Source organism: Pyxicephalus adspersus, chromosome 7, assembly GCF_032062135.1.
Source record: "Pyxicephalus adspersus chromosome 7, UCB_Pads_2.0, whole genome shotgun sequence".
Taxonomy (NCBI): domain Eukaryota; kingdom Metazoa; phylum Chordata; class Amphibia; order Anura; family Pyxicephalidae; genus Pyxicephalus; species Pyxicephalus adspersus.
The window spans coordinates 69,014,368-69,034,905 of NC_092864.1; the positions used below are offsets into that span (position 1 = coordinate 69,014,368).

A 20,538-nucleotide genomic window follows, 5' to 3' on the forward strand; every position below is an offset into this window, starting at 1 on the left:
TGGTTCAGAATCGCGGGGGCGTGTGTGCCGGCTTCTTTCGCTCTGCAGGAGGAGACACACACTGCAGCCAGCATCGAGGAGACACACACAGGATCGGGTATCGGGTGAGTATCTTATTTTAATTATTTTATAAAAAATCGGGGAAACATGGTATTTGTCGTATAAGATGCACCAACTTTTCCCCCCAGTTTTGGGGAAGAAAAAGTGCGTCTTATACGGCAAAAAATACGGTACTTAGCAATAGATGGCCACATCTAACCATACCCTAACAAATTAAAGCTGTAAGAGAGTCATTACTAATTTCTGTTTCTCTGTATTCATAGAGGTTTAATCTTCTACATGTAAGGAAATGAGCTAATCATGCTGCTGACTACATCTCACATCTACTGGCAGCTTCTTTTGTATAGCTGCATGTCTTTCAAGACATCTACAGTTACACTGGCAGCTCTAATTGCAGTCCTGTCCAGTTGGAAGCCTTTCTGCAAATCATTTTCTGGTTTCTTAGTTTCCAGGTTCTTAGTACTCTTTGGGCTTCAGCTCAAGGTACTTTGCTCACAGCTTCGATAAAGATGATGCACCTCACCAAAATTCTCTGGCTCTCTTGGATCTTCAACAAACAACTAAATAAACATTGCATTGGTGAAACACAACCCCTGGCAAAAATTACAGATGGTCTTTAAGCTTGAAAAATCTTTTTTTTCTTTGGTTTTTCTTCTGAGCTGCAATGAATTCCTAGACAATTGGAGGGTTTAAGTAGATAAGCAAATGACAACTGGGCAAACCTTGAACCTCTCGGTCCACAAAAGTTTTGCTTGTTGTCAGTACACAACATGGCATAGGAGCTAAGCGCATTTCTGGCATTTAAGCTGATATTTTTATATGCTTGCAGGGCCTCTAAATAAACTAAATGTATAGAAATGTTCATATATCACAGATATGTACCTAATTATGTTATAACATGAGGATAGAGTAAGCTGCTAGAACAGGGGTCGGCAAAGTTTTATAGCCACTACTAGGCCATTTATGGGGTGGGCAGGAGAACACTAGGCTGGACCCGCCCTAATGGCTCCGCCCACCACCAGGCAACGCCCGCTGAAGTGAAATCCCTCTCTTCCGTATGCATTCCGGAGGAGAGGGATTTACCTTAAGGGAGCCTTCCCTATTTACCGCGGCAACGGAAGTATCAACGTATAAATATAAATAGGGGAGCCACAGCAAGGGGGTGGCTCCAGGATACCCTAACGCCCCCGGCCGATCCGCCGGCAACCCGCGGTTCCAGAGCCGGATCATCTAGGGGTCGTTAGGCCGGAACGAACTACCGGCTAGGCCGTATCTGGCCTAAAGGCTGCAGTTTGCCTACGCCTGTGCTAGATCATGGATAAAGCTTTCTTTCTGACAGCACGGACAGTCAGCATGATACTTCTCGATGGCTGTAAGGTTTATTTTACTTACCTTCTGGCCATTATTAAATTGGATACCTTCAGACTAATATCATTTTGTTTTTCCAAGCCAATGTTTTTCTATCCATGTTCTTGCTGCATTAGGCATTCTGGATTGCATTGCATTATCAGATCCTCACATACACGCTTTTATCATTTCCTGAGAATGCAGTTCATTTTTTAACTGTGAAAAACATTAGGAAGTTAAAAAACACCTATTCTTCCTGCCTATAATTTCAAGGATTCCTGACATCATTGAACGGCATATAGGAAACTTATTGGCTATATGATACTTGTATACTCACCTGTGATATGTTTAGGCAGAAGTTTATGTTGATTGTTTACAATCAGAATATTGTATGTGATCCAAATGTAATATGTAACATAGCAAATATTTATTTTAATATGTCTGGATGTTTGTGTATATTTAGAATAAATTTAATAAAAGAAAAGTTCATTTTATCTGTTCCTATCAGACTATACCTATGACTTTTTTGACTTTCAGAGATTTGATGCAGTAAATGTTCCTCACAGGTCCATAAAGTTTATACGTCTTGTTTGTATCTTTTAATGTAGCCTATTATTTCATCCTTGCCTTATTTCTATAATTATCTTGTATAATTTTCAACGAAAATTGCAAAAAAAGGAGAACAATATACTGACCGTGTTGTATGTATTTTAGGTAGATCTATGCGGAGTAATGAAAGAAGTCATTCCAGATCTAAAAATGTGGTGAGCACTTTTTCTCAGATGTTTTACTTACATATGAAATCTGTTGTGTGGGTTGATTTTTACCTAATGGAGGATTTCCCCTTGCCCCCATGGAGCAGCCCGTGATCAGTCACCAATCACAAGTTGTGACACAATGGGCCTGATTTATTATGCTAGCAAATTTTTCAATATTGGACCAGATCCTTTCCAGGTTTGCTGGATCACCCAGTTTCATTGAAGAAGGTGTATCCTCTCCAGCCTTGAAGAGCTTTATAAATTGGGGCCATAGGGTCTGATTTATTAAAACTCTCCTGGACTGGAGAAGATAGACTATCAATGGTGCAGCTGGGGGACTCAGCACTTTCCAGGTTCACCCATGATAGTCTATTTTATTAAGTCTCGGAGTGTTTTAGTAAATTAGGACCATAGGAGGGAGCGAGTCACATAATCCTCATATTTTAGTATTAGTATTAGTACTAGTATTTCTATTCCCTCTTATGGGCAAACAAAGGAGCAGAGAAATACAGGATGGAGGAAGCTGGGCATTAAAAACTTGTTTCTTTGCCCAACTTTGAGAACGCACACATTTACTTTACATTTTGTCATATTCTATGCTCTTGGTGCCCAAGCTGTGCCCCTTTAGCATTCATTTTATGGCTCTAGGAGCCCTTGCGGATTGTAGTGTGTTTTCTCTAAATTTTACATTCTTTATTAAGAGAAAGCAAATAACAGAAACAATGGAAAACAGCAGAGTAGAGCCCTAGGTCAAACTATGCCAGTTTCTTTTACATTGTGTTACTTTTTCTGTGCTGTCTATCCCATTTCTATTTTTTTTCTTCTCCACCCTCAAATAACAATTTTCTCAAATAACAGAAACAATGGAAAACAGCAAAGTAGAGCCCTAGGTCAAACTATGCCAGTTTCTTTTACATTGTGTTACTTTTTCTGTGCTGTCTATCCCATTTCTATTTTTTTTCTTCTCCACCCGTTAATCATATATAATAGATCCTGCTGTGGCCTATAAGGAACACAAATGTTAAAGCATGATTTTCACAGACAGCTGCTGGTTCCAGCACAACAAGCTGCCGGGACCCACATAAGCCACTGAGATTAATGGCCATGGTGCCTGTGTTTTAAATCGGTACTCAGGACGTAAGTGGAAAAGATTATCTGGCTGCCTAAACAAAACAATTATCCACATACACTGGTCCAGCTCTCATATCTCTCAAAATACTTATATAAATAACAGTGAGGGCTGTCAGTTGTAGCAAGTTAGGAGTGCAAGCTGCAATGCCAGGTACTCTATTTTAATAAATGTCACCTTTAGTTCCTGCAGCACATATTATACACAACACTCAGCAGTGCTCACCTTTTTGCAGGTACACAGCAATGCTTTTCAATATACCACTGCATACCCACAGAAGCCAAGCAAGAGAAACACTTGCAACGTTGCCAGGGCTTACTACTTTCACATACTCTTCCCACAGCAGAGGTTTCTGTAATCTGTAAACTAATCAATTTATATCATTAGGGATCCTTTGCAGTAGTTTAGCAGAGCTTTATTAGTAGCGAATTCTAGCAGTTTCATGAAATACATCTCTGATGTATTTCTTTCGTATGTCTGCATTCTCTCACAGTTTTCTCTAGTTGCATTCAATTCGTAGAGTATTTGGTGATTCATTGAGTAAAAGGCCCTTTCGTGATGTCATGGATCACAGTAAGGCTCGCTCCGCATGAATTAAACACAAAGATCTGTTTTTCCACCTGTAAAGTCTTTATATCTATCTTTCCAGTCTTCAATCTACTCCTTATATTTCTACGAAATGTCACCAGACTTGAATAAGCTTTCATTTATTAGCTGGTTTCTTAGTTCTAAGAATTTCAAAGGCATATTGCATGCATATCTCTATTGATTAATGCATTTATTTAGCACTTACAATGGTACTTTACAGAGTCCATAGTCATGTCATAAACTGTCTTTTAAAGAAGCTTACAATCTAAAATCTGTACCATAGTCCTATGTCATTAACTATATTACTCTGTAAGAAGAAACCCACACAAACATACAAACCACATGCAGATATTGTCTTTTCTAAAGCTTAAACTTGGGACCCTGGTGTTGCAAAGCAAAAGTTCTAGCCACTGAGCTAATGTTTGTACTTCCACCTAAACTAAAGATTGTTATGTTTTTGTTTTTATTTCCTTTAATCAGAGTGACTTTGATGAGAAGCACGATGATTATTTATTATATCTCCAACAGAAAAACAGGTAAGATGCTGAAATATTTGGGTTTGAAATCAAACAGCAAGTTAAACAAATTGTGGTTAAGAGTTTGAAAAGTTTAGTCTGATCATCAGGATCATACTGCCTATCATTTTCTAACGTTCTATTTTATAACATTATCGTGCAAATAAACTTGTTGCTGTGAAATGTAAAGGCCAAAAACTAATTAAAATATTTTCAAACACTCTTTGTGTATGTCACAGGCAAGTATGAGGTACACTGCCAGCAGTATCAGGTCCTGGTGCAATTGAGCAGTGGTCCCCAACCTGTGGTCCGCGTGTCCAGAGACACAACCAGCCCACTGCCTTGAGCCTGCAACGCATATGGAAGACATAGTCCGCTGCTCTGGCTGATGCACCCCCCAGCGGAGTCAGAAGAAAGACCCTGCTTAGGGGGACGCACAGGCCAGAGCTGCGGACCATGTCTTCCATATGTGTCGCAGGCTCAAGGCAGTGTGCAGGTTTTGTCTCTGGACTGAGCCGGCAATGGGAGAGTGGCCAGGTTCTGGCATCATGACGCCTCTCTGTTTCTTCCTATTTGAGTGACACGGCTCCCAGTCCGGAGTCCAAAAATTTAGTGGTCGATGACGTCCAAAAGGTTGGCGACCACTGCAATAGAGGACGTGCAGGACATGTAGTTTGAAATGTACCTGCTTATATATGACCAATATATTATCCCTATAATCCTTATCCAGGTCTCAACTTTAAGGAATATATTCATAGCATCTCATGTAGCAAACCAGCAATATGGTTGTTTGATAAATAAATTGTTAATTTCTAAGTTTAAATGTCCAATTGGATTTACATTTTGGTATTGATACTGGGGTAATTATTTTGTCTTTTTTAGTATTTAGTGATCAAAGCTTCACCTGTGTTACATTACTATGTATTGTTTTTAGGGCACAAAATATAAGCAAAGCAAAGGATCCTACACAAGTCAAATTAGAACATTTGGAACAAGGATTTTCTGTCTATATAAATGGAGCAAATGCTGAGTTGAGAAAACATTGTAGCACACACAATATACCAAAAACTGCTATAAGAACCAGAGAAGAAAAAGGTGCGTATTGTTTTCAAGAGCAAATAAAAATGTTATCACATAATTTCTCTGTTAGTCTCCCTTTGTCAATTGAGTTGCAAATTGATCTATGTAGTGTGAGTTTGGGGCGGACAACTGTAAAACCTAATTTTAAGAGACACTGTCACTGACACTTACCAATCAGGCTGGTCTATTCGGGGCTCCTCTGCTGCTTCTTCCCCTTTCATAATATCCACAACATACATTTAAACAGGTTTTTAAGTAAAAATGATTAGGATTTGGATTTGTATGTTCCAAATTAAAAAAAATATATACAGGGATGGTATCTAACACTAAATCATTCATAAATTAATCCTTTCTGAACAACGGGCTGGCCAGTACAGGATGCCAATACACATAAATGGTGATCATATCAAAATATATGTTTTAGGCTATACAGACAGAAATAACAGCACAATAAACTGGTAATTTTAAAGGCTCAGCATATTTTCTAGTGGTATTTGTTTTAGTTAAAAAGAGGTGTTATTGGACTTCATTTTGTCCATTGTGGCAATTTTTGTTTTAGATAATGGAACAATTGTTTTCGGGAGGAGAAATCATACAGCTCCAGGCAAGATTCAAAGAAAAGCATGGATACAGGTACCAGAAATACATTTTTATTAGTTATTAGACATTTAGTATTGCTACTTTGAAATAATGCCAACCTTATTAATGTAAGAATGCAAAGTGTTTTCACTGAACATATTTTTGTGTTATTGTTACAATGTTTACCCTAAATTCTTTTATATGACTTTTGCATTTTTAGACTTGATATACCACATATATATATTGTAAATATATTTCTATTTTTTTTTTTTTTTTTGATATGTGATCACTACTTACTTCTGTGTCCAATATTTGTAGAGTTCTATAAACATTAAATCTGAAAATGGATTAGCTGTCCATATTGCCCCAAATGTGAATTACTCAGAAGATTTTGAAACTGATGAAGATGTGCATTCTGACCAGAGTGATAAACAACAGGTAATTCTTTTCTTTTATTTTTTTTTCCTGTGGGTTTGGGGTAAATTTCAGGTTACTGATTTTAGAGGTCATATTTTTACATCAGATTATGCCTTACAGTTTTATGTCAAGATGCAGTAGATCTGAACTGAGTAGTAGATCTGAGTAACTGAGTACATATATGCATTTGATAAAATAAATTGCAGTTTTTTTGATGTTTGTTGAAATACTCCTAAAACAAATCACATTTAGTCACTAGCAGTATGCTAATCTTCACTGTCAGTTTATGATAATTGAAGGATTTGTTGAGCTTACCATTCAAATCCTTTTTTCTAGTATATTATTGGGGAACACTAGACATCAGTTCCTCTAGGAATAAGTTAGCTCCTATGTCTAGAAGGTTTGAACAGTATGTAAAGTAGAAAGCACAGAAAGCAGGGGTAGGTGTCCGTTACAGACACAATGGGCCTGATTTATTCAAGCTGTCCAAGACTGGGGAAGATAGACTGTCATGGGAGAACTTGGGCGATGTGGCAAACCTGGAATGGATCTGTTCCAGGATTGAAAACATTTTTGGAGAATGTTTTTCTCAAATTCCACTGGCATTGTGGTTTTGGTAGTGTTATAACCTTCTCACCGCCATCAGCCATGCTCATGTCTCGCCCATAGGATATAAATTAACACAATAGAGAGAAATTTGTTGACCGCCAGTCCAAACAACACTTTCATTTTGACAGTTGGGTCTTTCGGTGACTGGCCACCCATGAACTGATGTTCTCAATGCCTTTGTGAACAATGCCTTGGCTATTTTTCTTTTATAGATGAATCTTGGCAGCCTGCTATCCTTCTTGTATTTTGTGACATTTTTAAGGAACTTTGGAATAGAATAACTTTTCATTTAAAGCAGCCAGAAGGTACAAGGATGCAATTAGTTCAATGTCTACAGGGCACAGATGTGCTTGAAATCAATTTACTTTTATAAATTTGACATCAGTTTTTCACACTAGAATCAAACATTCTGAAATTGATGTTATGATAATAGAGGCTGTTTTTCCAGACTTTAAGGGAAAAATTGGAGCAGAGTTTGTGCTTGCGGCATGGGGACAGTGACAGCTCAGAAGATGAATATGACAATATTGAAGAAATCCTAGAAGATGAAACAAAGGAAGCTACTGAAATAAAGTCCATACCTTTAGCTGCTCGGCAACAAAAACTGCTGCCAGGAAATTTAGTTGTCCTGGAATGTAATGGTAAGTAAACTTTCTTCTTTTTGTTTTTACATTTTCATCTAAATGCAATAAAAAAGAAAAAGATGAGTAAAGTAGGAGAGCTAAAAAGAGCCATTAGTTTTTGTTACTCCTATAGCAGAACTCCATTCAAGACTTATACTAGTTTTGGCTCATGTGGGAAGAGTCAGTATAGTCATGTTTGTATTGTTGTCCGTGTCTTAAGGGCAGTATTTAGCTTTCCTGAACCTTATTTTAGGACTACAGAATTATTAACTTTTGTGTTGTGATGATGGAAAGTATGTGGGTCCAAGTAGCTTTGTCTTAAGAAACTGGGCAGGGCTGATGCCATTGAATCCATGAAAACTCTGTGCATATTGCTGGCATATTATTATGTATTTTTCTGAATGTTTAAGGTCTGTATCAGTTTCACCACTGAGAGGTTATATAAGCTGTCATTGCTGAAAAAATTCTAACTATCTTGATGTAAAGCTGACATTTTGGATTTAAAACAAAGTTTTTTTTTATTACCTGTTCAATGTGCCACTAGATCAAAACTACTTTCTGTTTTCTTTAATATTAACAAGCTTCCCTATGAAAGATTAATGTCCCAAACTGTTAGTTGCCCACATTATGCATCTGACACATTTTTACCTGGGCCAATCAGTCCAGCCAAAACCAGCAGGTACACTTTAAACAAACCATATAAAACTAGGGAGGGTGCCTACAATACTCAGATTTTATTGAAATGACTAAGAAAAATGTTGCTGTATTAACCTAAAACTCCCTATTAGAATTTGGGTTTATACTTGTTTGCTTTTTTCTTCATCAAGTATAGTAATAAAACTTTGTTCAAAGTGAATTTAGAAGAATATAAATGTCTGTATTAGTAACAGACTGCATAATATAAGCTCAGTTATTTATTAATTTCCCTATCGTGACTTTTTAAATATTGTTTAAAGAACGGTTTCTGAAGCTGTACTAAAATATTTTAAAGTATGAATAAACACCATATAACTCACAAAACTAGTGACACCTTTAAATAAAACATGTCAAGAAAACTAAACATGTATGTATTGATTTTACTAATGTCACTTTTTTCTTAATTTTAGATCGAGGAAATCGTCAAGCAAGGGTGCTATCTGCATCAAAGAAAAATGTTTCAAGTATCCAAGATCCCGACCATTCTGCCTATGAAGTTATAAATGCAATGCGACGGGAAAACAAAGCAATTGAAAGAGCAAGCAGCAGACAGACGGTAAACCCACCTGATAGTTGTGAAAATTTTACCAATGAGTCATGGCACTGTAACATAAAATATGTAAGGACATACATTTACATTTCTCTTGGTTCTTACAAACTGAATATCTTTTCTTTATTCTAAAAAAAATATGATGGTCGAATATTTCAACATTAAAAGCCTAAGGAACCCAGATGTATGTAACTTCATTAACTATATTATAGGTTTAGGTGGATTTCATACCCCATTCCTACTCCTACATTTACCCTCAGCTGTCTTTAGAAAGCTAAGAAGTCTTACACGCTCAGATTGAGTTTTATATCTCAATAGACTTATACTTTTTATACAAGAAAAGTTAATTAGCCTTTCGTTTTTTAAATGTAAAAACATCTCTCAACTGATAACAGATGTTCCTTGCCATCTGTTGTTTCTGGTGTTACTTTATTTAGAATGAACAGACATTTTCTATGCTGAGATGGTCCCAAAACTGTAGTTATTCTGTTTAATTTGCAGGCCTGGTGTGACTGGTCCATTGTAAACTAATACAAGCATATGTGATGGGTAGGCGTTGCATTTTTTAATCGTAGTTATAACTGAAAATATGTGCTCATAAATATTTTTTTTTCCTTTTAAGAATAACAACTCTACTAAATAAAAATGATGATAATAATATTTAATCAATAAGATCTGTATGGCGAATGACATCCAGCATTTTCCTAAAGCTAGGTCCCTTGAAGTACCCATAAAACTGTTGTCTAAAATACAGAGAAAGAAGAATTTGGTATTTCAGCAACCTATTTTCTTAGAATACCAGAGAGTAGGAGGCTACAGTAGTCCGGACAAGACTATTTAAAGTTAGACATTAGTCATTTGCAGAGAAACAAAAAATCTTGCTGTTGCAAAGGGGTCTGAATCCAGAGTAGAGCATAATGACCCAGCTATGTCAGTGCATACTGATCTGTTTTCTTCTCATAGTATTTTGGTGGTTCTTATAATCCCATATTTATCCTTTATATCCTTATAATCCCCATTTATCATTTATATATGTGTGGTATTCCAAAGATTTCTAACAAATGGGTGGTCATTCAGATTCTCCAGATCTACCGTTGATTGCTGGCTTTATTAGCATAGTGGTTGAACCCCAGGTTTTAAGAGACAACCATTTCTAAGAGTTTCATCCATACTTTGCTTAGGTTTTGGAAATATATTTCATCAAACATTAAGGCTCTCTCCTTTTAAGAGTTTTTTGTAAATTTTCCAAGTTTGCAAGGCTGCCACCTGGTCTTCAGTTTCATGTTCTCCACATTTTACCAGGTGAATATTTTTGCCTTCATATGTACTAACAACTCTGAGATTTGATAAAAGGTTTTGTGTTACCTTGCACAAATATGAGCATTCTTGTTGCATATCAACAGCCATTTTGTTATGAACATAACCATGTCCAGGTCATAGGAAAGAAACAACAGTGTAGATCCTTTTTGCGTATGTGTGAAATAGAGGTTCAGTTAAAGGGATACAGCTCTATAGGTAATGTTCTATTCATCTCCTAAACAGAACCTAAGACATCAGAACAATTTTGCAGTTTGACTTTTTACCTCATCAAGTATTCACTTGGATTACATGCAATGCTTTGCCATTTCTACAAACTTCTCAATTATTCTTTTTTATTTATTATATATGTTTTCTTTTTTCTTTAATCAGTTTTTAGCCACGGATAGGAAGATTGAAAATGTGGATTCACCAACTGTTGAACGAACTGGCTCTGTTAATTCAAGGTAGCTATCAACTTTCTTTTAATTATTCAGTTATTGCTTTTTTTTCCAAATGGGTGTTTCTCATTGTTGAAATGTCAGATGTATGTAGCTGGCCATAAGACTAGGTATTGTTGTAAGCAAGAGGAGGCTAGTGGAATCTAAATAGAACTATTCTTGCATCCAGTCAGTGGCTTCCTCTAAACTTTTTTTTTTTTTGGATGACAGTGCTAACACAATCCTGTATTTTGCAGGTTAATATCATTATCCCTTTAGTGGAATAACACTATATAATACAGTTCCAATAGAGAAGAGAAATCTGTGCAAAATACCACATAGTAAGAAAGAAACTTTTTTTTACTGTACTAACCTGTGCTGAACTGAAATAAATCTGGTTACAGCCAACTGAAAGTGATAATAACTTTCATTTACAAGTCCTAATTATTCCAATGTTTTGCAGCTTTGCAGTGTGCTTTTTGTGGTGCAGTACTGTAAGTCTACTGTATGTGTACTATTGTGTGTAATACCTCTCATAAAGGTTCTCTTTTTCTTTTTAGCCAACAGAAGAAATTGTTAAAGCTATTTCAAAATGCTGATGACAAATCTTCATGTAGTCCCGATCTGAAGGTAGGCCGATTCAGATACAATTTTTTTTTTACAAATGTGTGTTAGCTAGTTATAATTAATTACTCCATTGGAAATGTATATGATCTTTTAATTCTGTTTTAATGGCAATTCCCTTAAATTGTTTGGCAATGTTAAATATAATAAACATTTTTGTTGCATATTTTTTTAGCCCACCGTAAAAGATGCAATATATGTTACAGTCGAAATTATATCCAATTGGGGGAATCCTCATTTTGTGGGTTTGACTGAAGTCCAGTTTTTTGATTTGAAGAATCAGAAAGTATATGTGTCCCCTCTCGACATAGACATAAGAAATGCTGATTTTCCTGGGGATCTTCAGTGTTTGGTCAATGGAAAATTTAAGGTGAGTGCCAGAATTTACCTGTTCTTGTAGGAAAATATACTCTAAACTACAGCTAGAAAAAGAAAATGGGACTCTGACAAAAATAGTGTTGTGTAGCCGTGTTGTTAAAAAAAATAATCTTAACCTTAACAGATAAGGCTCTATTTATGTTTGAGGGAATTGGATTCCCTGTTTTACAAATAGAAACCAAAGATTTTCATTCAGCGCTGTTGTCATTAAGTGTACACTATAGAATCTTGTTTTCAATAAATTTTCATTAGTTTTTTTACAATAAGAAGTCATACAAGAAAAAAAGATATATAAAGACATAGACACATACAGTGGGAAAAAGAAAATGTCTTTCCAAGGTGCAATATACCAGATCTGTGAACAATAACAAATAAAAAAATGAACAAGAACTATCATGGGTGAGAATGTAAAAAATGAACATGAACATGAAATTCAAGTTGTGCAAATTATAACTCAGTAATGCTAATCAAAGTAGTAGTAACCTGCAATCTCAGTCAGGAGCATTATAATGATCTTACCAAGGGGTCCAGACTTTATAGAATTTAGTGAGGGTATCGGGACCTGTGGCCGTCTTCTTTTCTAGTACCATAGTATTGGAAACTCGGGATATGACAGCGGAGAAAGAAAGGGCTTTCTCCAGGCAGCCGCTATTGTTTGGTGGGTGGCCAAAAATATAAGTGTTATAAGTTCACACTGCTGTTTCCTCAAAGATGGGCTTGGCATATGTAAGAACGCTTCCCATGGATTTTGCTTTTATGGACACATTCAAGACTAATCTAATATGGTTTTAAACCCTGATCCAAAGTCGACGAACCACTGGGCAGTCCCACCATATATGAAGATAGGAACCAGTAGCCCCGCAGCCCTAAAACATTGCGATGTGCCATTAGGAATAAATTCGGCTGTTTTATTGGGTGTTAAATACCATCAAAATAATGTTTTATGGAGCAGTAATATTAGGTGCGCATTTAGCTATAGCCTGCCAAATAGCATCCCAACTTTCAGGGGCTACTACAGAGTCTAGGTCATCCTCCCATTTGGACATATAGTACGGGCAGCAAGTATTTATATGGACTAGAGTCGCATAAAAAGAAGATACAAAACCCGAGGGGTACGGATTACGCAAACAGCAAGATTCAAATGGCGTAATTTGCAAAGGAGACGCAACGTGGCTTTTAATAGAGATTTCAAATAATGGCTAATCTGCATATAGCGAAACAGTTTACTGGAAGGTAAAGCCCAATGTTCCTGCAAGTAGGGAAAGGATTTATTACCTGTGAGGGAGAATAATTCATAGACAAAACGCAGTGGCTTGATCATCCAACAACTAAAGGACATTTTATAATCCCTGGTAAAGGTGTATGACTAGACATCAGTCATGGGGGGTACACTATAAAATCTTAAATAAATATCACTATGCAAACATGCTGATGCCATCCATTCCCTTATTTGTTGTGTGACAGGGACTGGAAGTATGAGGATATCTGGGGTAACAAAAAAAACCCTGATAGGGTTTCTATGTCTTCTCAACATTATTTTAAACTTTGTAACTATAGAAATAAGTTAACCCCACTAAGCACATGGTTTAGTTGTGTGATTAAACTGTATCTACTATACAAAGAACAAGATATTTTATACAGGATCTGTAATCACAACCATCACAATGTTAAATTTATAAATTATATAACCTTAAACTGGCTGAATATTAAAATACCAGCTCAATATAAAATATTAGGGTTTCAAAAGTGGGTCAGAAAACTGAGAGTGGAGCTATAATTTATTTAACATAATTTAGGAATAAAGCCACCAAATCCCCCAGGGTGGATTTAAGGTATAACTGATCGGCAACTAAATGTCCCTTCAATATCTTTTTTTAAACAGAGGTTACTGTATCTGTCCTTAGCAGCTAGTAATGAGATTGCTGTGTGTCATCCTTTCGTGGTATTATGTTTATTTACATACTGTCTGAGAAATATTTTAATTTAAAGCTGTTCATATATAGTGCAGCACAGTGGCTCAGTGGTTAGCAGGCCTTTGCAGCGTTAGGTCCCAGGTTCAAAGCTCGGTCAAGACACTATTTGCATAGAGTTTGCAGGTTCTTCCCTGTGTTTGTGTGGGTTTCCTCTGGGTACTTGGGTTTCCTCCCGCATTCCAAAAAAATGCAGTTAGGTTAATTGGCTTCCCCCCAAAATTGACCTTAGACTGTATTAATGACATATGACTATGGTAGGGATATTAGACTATGAGCCCCTTTGAGGGACAGCTAGTGACATGACTATGGACTTTGTACAGGGCTGCCTAATATGTTGGCCCTTTATATATACTGTATATTAATAATAATGAGATATACTCTAATTGTGATTGTATGATTGTTCTTTATATGTGAAAAAAAAAGCTGAATAAAAGACATTTACACGTTTCCATAACCATAACTGTCTCCTTTAGACTACAAAAGAAGATTTCATGTGGATGTGCCCTTTCCATCCTCCTGTGCAGCTTTATTTTGTTATCCGAAATCCTACTCGGTCATGTGATTTTGACATATGCAAGGTGAAGATCTGGAATTATAACAAGATGCTCAGTGTAAGTAGCAGCAGCTTATTATAGTATTTGCCGACTCCCCCTCCCCCTTATACTAAATCACTGTAATTGTCTCAAGTTTGAGAGCAGATTTACCTTTGTAGCTTTGTATTTTAAAACTCTGCAGGATTTGACGAACAAGGTAAGTCATTGTGCAGGAACCTCTGCATTAAAATGTGTAATGTTTAGTGTACCTATGTCTTCATTAAAACATGTTATGTGATGATTGAGACTGTTACAATAAATTAGATAAAAGTGTTTCATAACCTTTGTCAGTAGGTCAGACAGGTAAAGTATGTAAAATTGGACAGTTCTTGCTTTCCTTTGATGAAAAGTTAACATCTTAGTGTAGCCTTATAATACAATTTTGGTCAAAAAGGAAAGCGTATCAAACCCAACATTGTTTTCAAACATATTAATTTAATCAATATTCTTCATCTAGTTCTTCTTTTTGTGGATGATTAATTACTTGAATTACTTTGTGATATGTTTGCTATGTATATTGGTATTTGATATTGCAGTATATGTAGGATGTAATAGTAATATGTGTTTGCAGCATAATAAACCAGTTAGCCATAAAAATTAATAAACTGGTTAACTTTACACACTAGAAACTATATCTAAAACTTGTATGGGAGTTTGGGAATGATTGAATAAGTGTTTAAAGAAATCTGGGGGTTTACCAAGTGTCAAAACTAAGGAATTTCTCACCATTACAGGTGACATGTTAAAAAGTTTGTTTTAGAAATATTTCAATCTTGATACCAATTAGTACAATCAATATAATTGTGTCTATTTGCCTGGTGCTGTTGGTACCATAATCTTTAAAAAAATCTACTCAAGATTTTTCTGTATTTAGTACCCAAAATAATACCTGTCCTAAGTGTCAAGAAAGAGAGAGGACTAATCCTCTGGTGTGTAATTATTAAACTTTCTTGATGCCAACATGTTTCGGGGTATCCGAAGTCCTTATTCATCAGGGCTGAAATATAATGGTGATAAAAGTCTAGACTGTAAAAGTTGGTTTGTGCAGACAGCCAAACTATAATCCTTTGCTGTGTGTACCAACCAATCCATACGTATTACTAATATAATCCAGCCCTGATGATGGGGGAGACCTCTTATATGGTCAAAATGTGTGTTTAGTCTAGATACTCACAATTGCATTGAAACTTCTATCTTTTACTTGTTCTATGCACAAAGACTACTGTAAATGTTTCTCCAAGATTAAACAGCCTACTGTGATCCTACATGTACCATCAAAATTTACCAGAATTATACCTACATCTAAAGCCTAGCACTCAACTCCTACTACAAACTAAGAATCAAGTATGTCACTTATTTGCAAAGGTCAGTGATAACTAGATTTTAGGCTGGTACAGTTAGTGGATTTATAAAATGTGAAAGCACTGTAGTTTAGAACTGCTAATTTTCTTCATGACTGGCTGACCCAGAATATTTAATCCGAAAGTAAAAATAAGCCCCTGAAAACCTCAACATTTTACTTTAGGATCTACAGGGTGGTAAAGTGCATTCACTAGGTGCACCAGGAAAAATGATTTGCTTCTCATCAAGAAAATTACAGCAAGAGTACAGATTGCCTATGAATATATGAACAAAGACCACTCAGTACGGGATAATTTATTTAGTTTAAAGAATGTGGTAAACCATTAATTTGCAAAGAATATGCAATCATGTAAAAAAGTATAAAAAAAAACTGGATTGCAAGGCTGAAACAAGCAGATTTTCACCTTTTTACTGAACAGAGTGTTAGAGAACAGCCTAAACGCCATTAGTAAATAAAGACCAATGTGTCTTATTTATTGCTGCAAAGACATTTTAAAAAATCTCATAGCTAAGAAATGTGAATATCCTTTCATGTATAACATTTTAAGGTTGCTGCCAATCTACCATTTTTTCTTCAAAAACTTTATACATTATTTATTGTATTTTGTACTTGTCTGTTTTTCAGTATCTTGACAGTGGTGCAAAACATGTGAGGATATATAAAAATGAAACTTTGGTGTTTGATGGGTTCTTAGAGAAAGGATGTGGAAACAAAATATTTGATTACAATAACACTATTGATTTATGTACTGGACAAGTAAAGTCTGTCTCCCCACCACCTTCTTGTGCATCAAGAATTCAGATGGATATAGAAAATGAACTTAACGCATGTGGCAATAATGACCATTTTCCACAATTCTCATCAAGTGGAACATTAAGCCCCTTACTTCAAGCCTCTACATCTCAAAGTTACTCGGGATTGACCAGAAGTACCAGCAAGCTACAAACATCTGTAACAACACAAGAGGAAGAAGATGATGATGAAGGGAGAAAACAGAATTCATTCAGAGAGGAACATAGACATGTACATACATCTAAAAAGTTTCCAGACACTTCAACTTCTTCAACAGATTTTGAAGACTTAGTTAAGAAAAAAGAACCAGAAAAAACTGCTGGACAAGTGGTGGAATCCTCATTAAATAAAACCCCACAATGGCTTTCTTCTTCAAGCAACTTTCAACAGAATTTCCACAATGAAAGTTCTTTGAAGCTGGATCTGGATTTCACTGGTACTCAGCCTACTAAAAATAAAACATTCAAAAGCGAAGAAAATGGTCTTCTAAATGATTTTGTGCCAGGTTTCATTACAAATAGGGGGCATGTAGACAGAAATGAAAACAGAAGAAACCTTTCTTCTTTGTCATCTCGGAGTATTGGTAATGAATTAGAAACCAGGAGCACAAATACACTTTTTGAATCAGAACATCCAGTCAATGACAGAAGAAAAAAATTTAATGTCTCGGATAAAAAGCTGGACAATGATAAATACAGAGATATAATCTTGCCAACAAAAAGTAAGTCTGTGATTTAAAAATGTTGAAGAATATTACTAAATGTATTTTTTGCATACTACATGTACTTTAGTTTTAAGGTAATAATATTTTTAAAAACATACTGTAAGGTAATGCCCACATCTACATCCTTTTCGTTTCTTTACTGTTGTCTTTGTCAGCAGTCAGTAGTCAACTGCCTTTCTACTAACCTATTTAAAGCAGAACTAAACAAAAAACAAAAAATTACACCTTCCTTTAATACTGCAGATCCCTCAATGGCGCTGCTCCTTCTTGAGATCGGGGCGCTCGTCGTGCTGCGATTGCTATTTGTCTCTTCCAGTCTTTCGCAGTCACCCGATCTTGCACTGGTCAGGTGCGAGATCAGGTGACATAGCCGTTGTGAAGGGGAAAAAACTGTCCATGCATGAGATTCCCCTTGGTGAAAAAGATGCCCCCTATCTCACGCATGAGCAGAAGGAGCAGCTAGAGAAACAAGCCAAAAAACAACATTTTTACTTTATTTAGAAGGGTTGTCCACCCTTCTATGTAAAGTAAATATGTTGCATTTAGGTACGCTTTTATGAACTTGTATGAGAATGTAAGGTCAACATGTATAGGTAAAATATTTAGATTGCTGGAGTAAAATAAAAATCCATCTTGAAGATTATTGCAGTTTTAAACCAGAGGCTGTAAAACAGAGCAAGTATGAACAGCATAAGGATTAGCAATTGCAAGAGAACAATGTAATAAAACTGTTTTTGTTAATTTAAAGGCACAAAAACAATGTACATCCTAGTACAATTGCATAATGCTGTCAAGGGTTCAATTTGCAGATGGGCAAGCACAAAGAAAAACCAAATAAAGTGCAAAGTACTGTAAAAATTTGGGTATTTATATAGTGCTGACCTATTACGCAGTGCTTTAATAACTCCATAGTGATGTCACTAGCTTTGGGATGTGATTGGAAACTGAAGTTCCCGGAGGAAACCCACGCAAACACGGGGAGAACATACTAACTCCTTGCAGTCTAACTGCATATTTTTATAATATGGGAGGAAACCAGAAACCCCAAAGGAAACCCATGCAAACATGGGGATAACATGCAAATTCCTTGCAGATAGTGTCCCTTTCAAGATTCGAACCTGGGACCCAATTCTGCATAGGCACGAGTACTAGTCACTGAGCCATACCCATAATAGATCCCATTTTGGATTTAGGTTAAATCAAATATTTAGCAGCTAGTTTCTGAGCAAAGAAAAGAAAAAAATATGGACACAAAGCCAAAAAGCATTTTCAAGAAAGAAGGATTCTTTCCAACATTTTAGATTTTTAGGCTGTTCAGACTATAAGCAGGAACACAGACTCCTGTGTGTCTCCCAGTGGCTTGCATATATCACCTAGTCACAAAGTATATCTTAACTTACTGAATGAGGCCAAGTCCCGCTGCCCTAAAGCAGAAGTAAACCCAAAACAAAAAAAAATCACACTTACCTTCAATTCCACAGAGCAGTCTATCCGTAGGGAGGTTTCTTCCATCGGGCCCCGCATTGTCTAAGTATCTGTCTTCGACCCGGTGCACCTGGCGCCAACATCTTTTTCTCTTTTCTTCCGGGTTCTTCTTCCTACATCACCCGATGTCGCTCTGCGTAGATCGGGTGACGTAGACTGTGAAAAAAATTGCAAATCTTAGTGTGCATGTGTGAGATCAGCTTTTTTTGTTTCTATTGATGAAAGGGCTCCTTCTGTGCAGGCCCAGGATGCTTGGGTATGGGCAGAAGGAACAGCTAAGATCATCCTGGTTGTCTACCCTTTAATGTAAAGTAAAAATTCTGAGTTTAGGTACATTTTAATCTTTTTTTTTTTTGCCTCTGAATCACTGTGTTTATTTTCAAAATGAAATTTAACTTTTTTAACTGTTTTAACATATTCACAAAGGTATCAAAAAAATTCACTTTGCAAAGTGAACATTCTCTACAACCATTTTTATTTCCATTTTTTAACAAATTATTTCATTTGTAGGTAACCAAGGAGATTTTGAAGTCAAACAAAGTATCAAACGTGATCAAGATAACAGCCTTATGGAATCATGGAGTTCTTTGCTGAAATTCAATCAGTCTCAGCATGGTCGAATTTCAAATATGGAGTTTGAAGGAGATATTTTTGATGAATTTTTGCAACAGCAAAAAATTGGAAGGCAAAATGTAGCAAAAAGAGATTTCAAAGAACCCAATGCAGTAGATGCAACCCTGTATGAAAATGAAAAAGATGATGGACAGGAGTTTGAAATACCGGTCTTACCTTATGGACAGCGCCTATGCATTAAAATATTCAGTACCTGGGGGGATAGACATTATGTTGGACTTAATGGAATTGAAGTATATTCTTCCACAGGCAATCCTGTTTCCATAGCAAAAATTGAAGCAAATCCCCCCAATCAAAATACTTCATCTTCATTTGGTAAAGACCCTAGAGTCGTGTCAAACCTTATTGATGGTGTTAACAACACACAAGATGATATGCATCTTTGGCTTGCACCATTTACTCTTGGTAAAATTCAATATATTTATTTAGACTTTGTATCCCCGTGTGAATTAGCCATGATCAGGATATGGAATTACAATAACTCAAGAATTCATTCATTTCGTGGGGTTAAGGACATTGAAATGGTTCTAGATCACAGTCTGATTTTTAAAGGAGAAATTGCCAAGGCATCAGGCACCCTGTCTGGAGGTATGTTTTTGTCTAAATGTATTTGGATATTTAGTAAATAATATGTTTATCACTGGCCTCTTTCTAAGGGTGCATATTCAGGCGTAATAGTTGTCGTTGGAAATGATCTTTCACGATCCTTTCTAAGGAAAAAAGACTGCACAGTGCATGAATGAGTGGTGTACATACAGCGCCGTTCTGCTCTATAGATAGGAGAGGGGGTGGATAGCAGCACCCCGCCACGTTCTCCCCCCCCCCCACACACACACACACTTTCATTACAATCGTTTCTCGTTCATCGTCCTTGGACGTCGTTCCAAGGGACCACAAACACTGTACACACACCAGATTCTTGTCCAATATCAGCCCAGGGGCTATTATCAGATGAGAACCATCTGATGTGTGTACTTAGCCTAAGAATGCTTGCTGTCAGGTGTCAGTCTTTTGAGTTAAAGACCAAGAATATGCATGCTATAAAAGGGTATCAGAAAATAGATTTAAGTGACTGTAGTATAAGTTAGTTAGTGTATATGAAAATTCCAGGAAAGGTGGTGGCATAACCTACCCCATGCAAGATTAAAAATATTGGTACCACGATATCTGTGTTGTAATTTACTTTTTAAGACAAAAGAACACTCTCTTTGCAAAGGCAATTGGCCCTTTGGAGTAGAGTTAGATATAGCAGTCATTTAGAAATGTAAAGAGTATGCCACAACTGT

General features: G+C 36.4%; 1 protein-coding gene across 1 annotated transcript in view; it reads left to right on the plus strand.

The window, feature by feature from the left end:
- Positions 1-20,538, plus strand: part of KATNIP (katanin interacting protein) — a gene marked incomplete in the record, with an annotated part of 37,888 nt that overhangs the window by 4,889 nt on the left and 12,461 nt on the right. Inside the window, 13 exon segments of the mRNA XM_072418901.1 lie at positions 2,122-2,171; positions 4,363-4,418; positions 5,332-5,492; positions 6,037-6,110; positions 6,375-6,494; positions 7,531-7,723; positions 8,812-8,957; positions 10,641-10,714; positions 11,248-11,317; positions 11,487-11,681; positions 14,136-14,273; positions 16,243-17,131; positions 19,130-19,840. Of these exon segments, the coding sequence (XP_072275002.1) occupies positions 2,122-2,171; positions 4,363-4,418; positions 5,332-5,492; positions 6,037-6,110; positions 6,375-6,494; positions 7,531-7,723; positions 8,812-8,957; positions 10,641-10,714; positions 11,248-11,317; positions 11,487-11,681; positions 14,136-14,273; positions 16,243-17,131; positions 19,130-19,840 (2,877 nt within the window).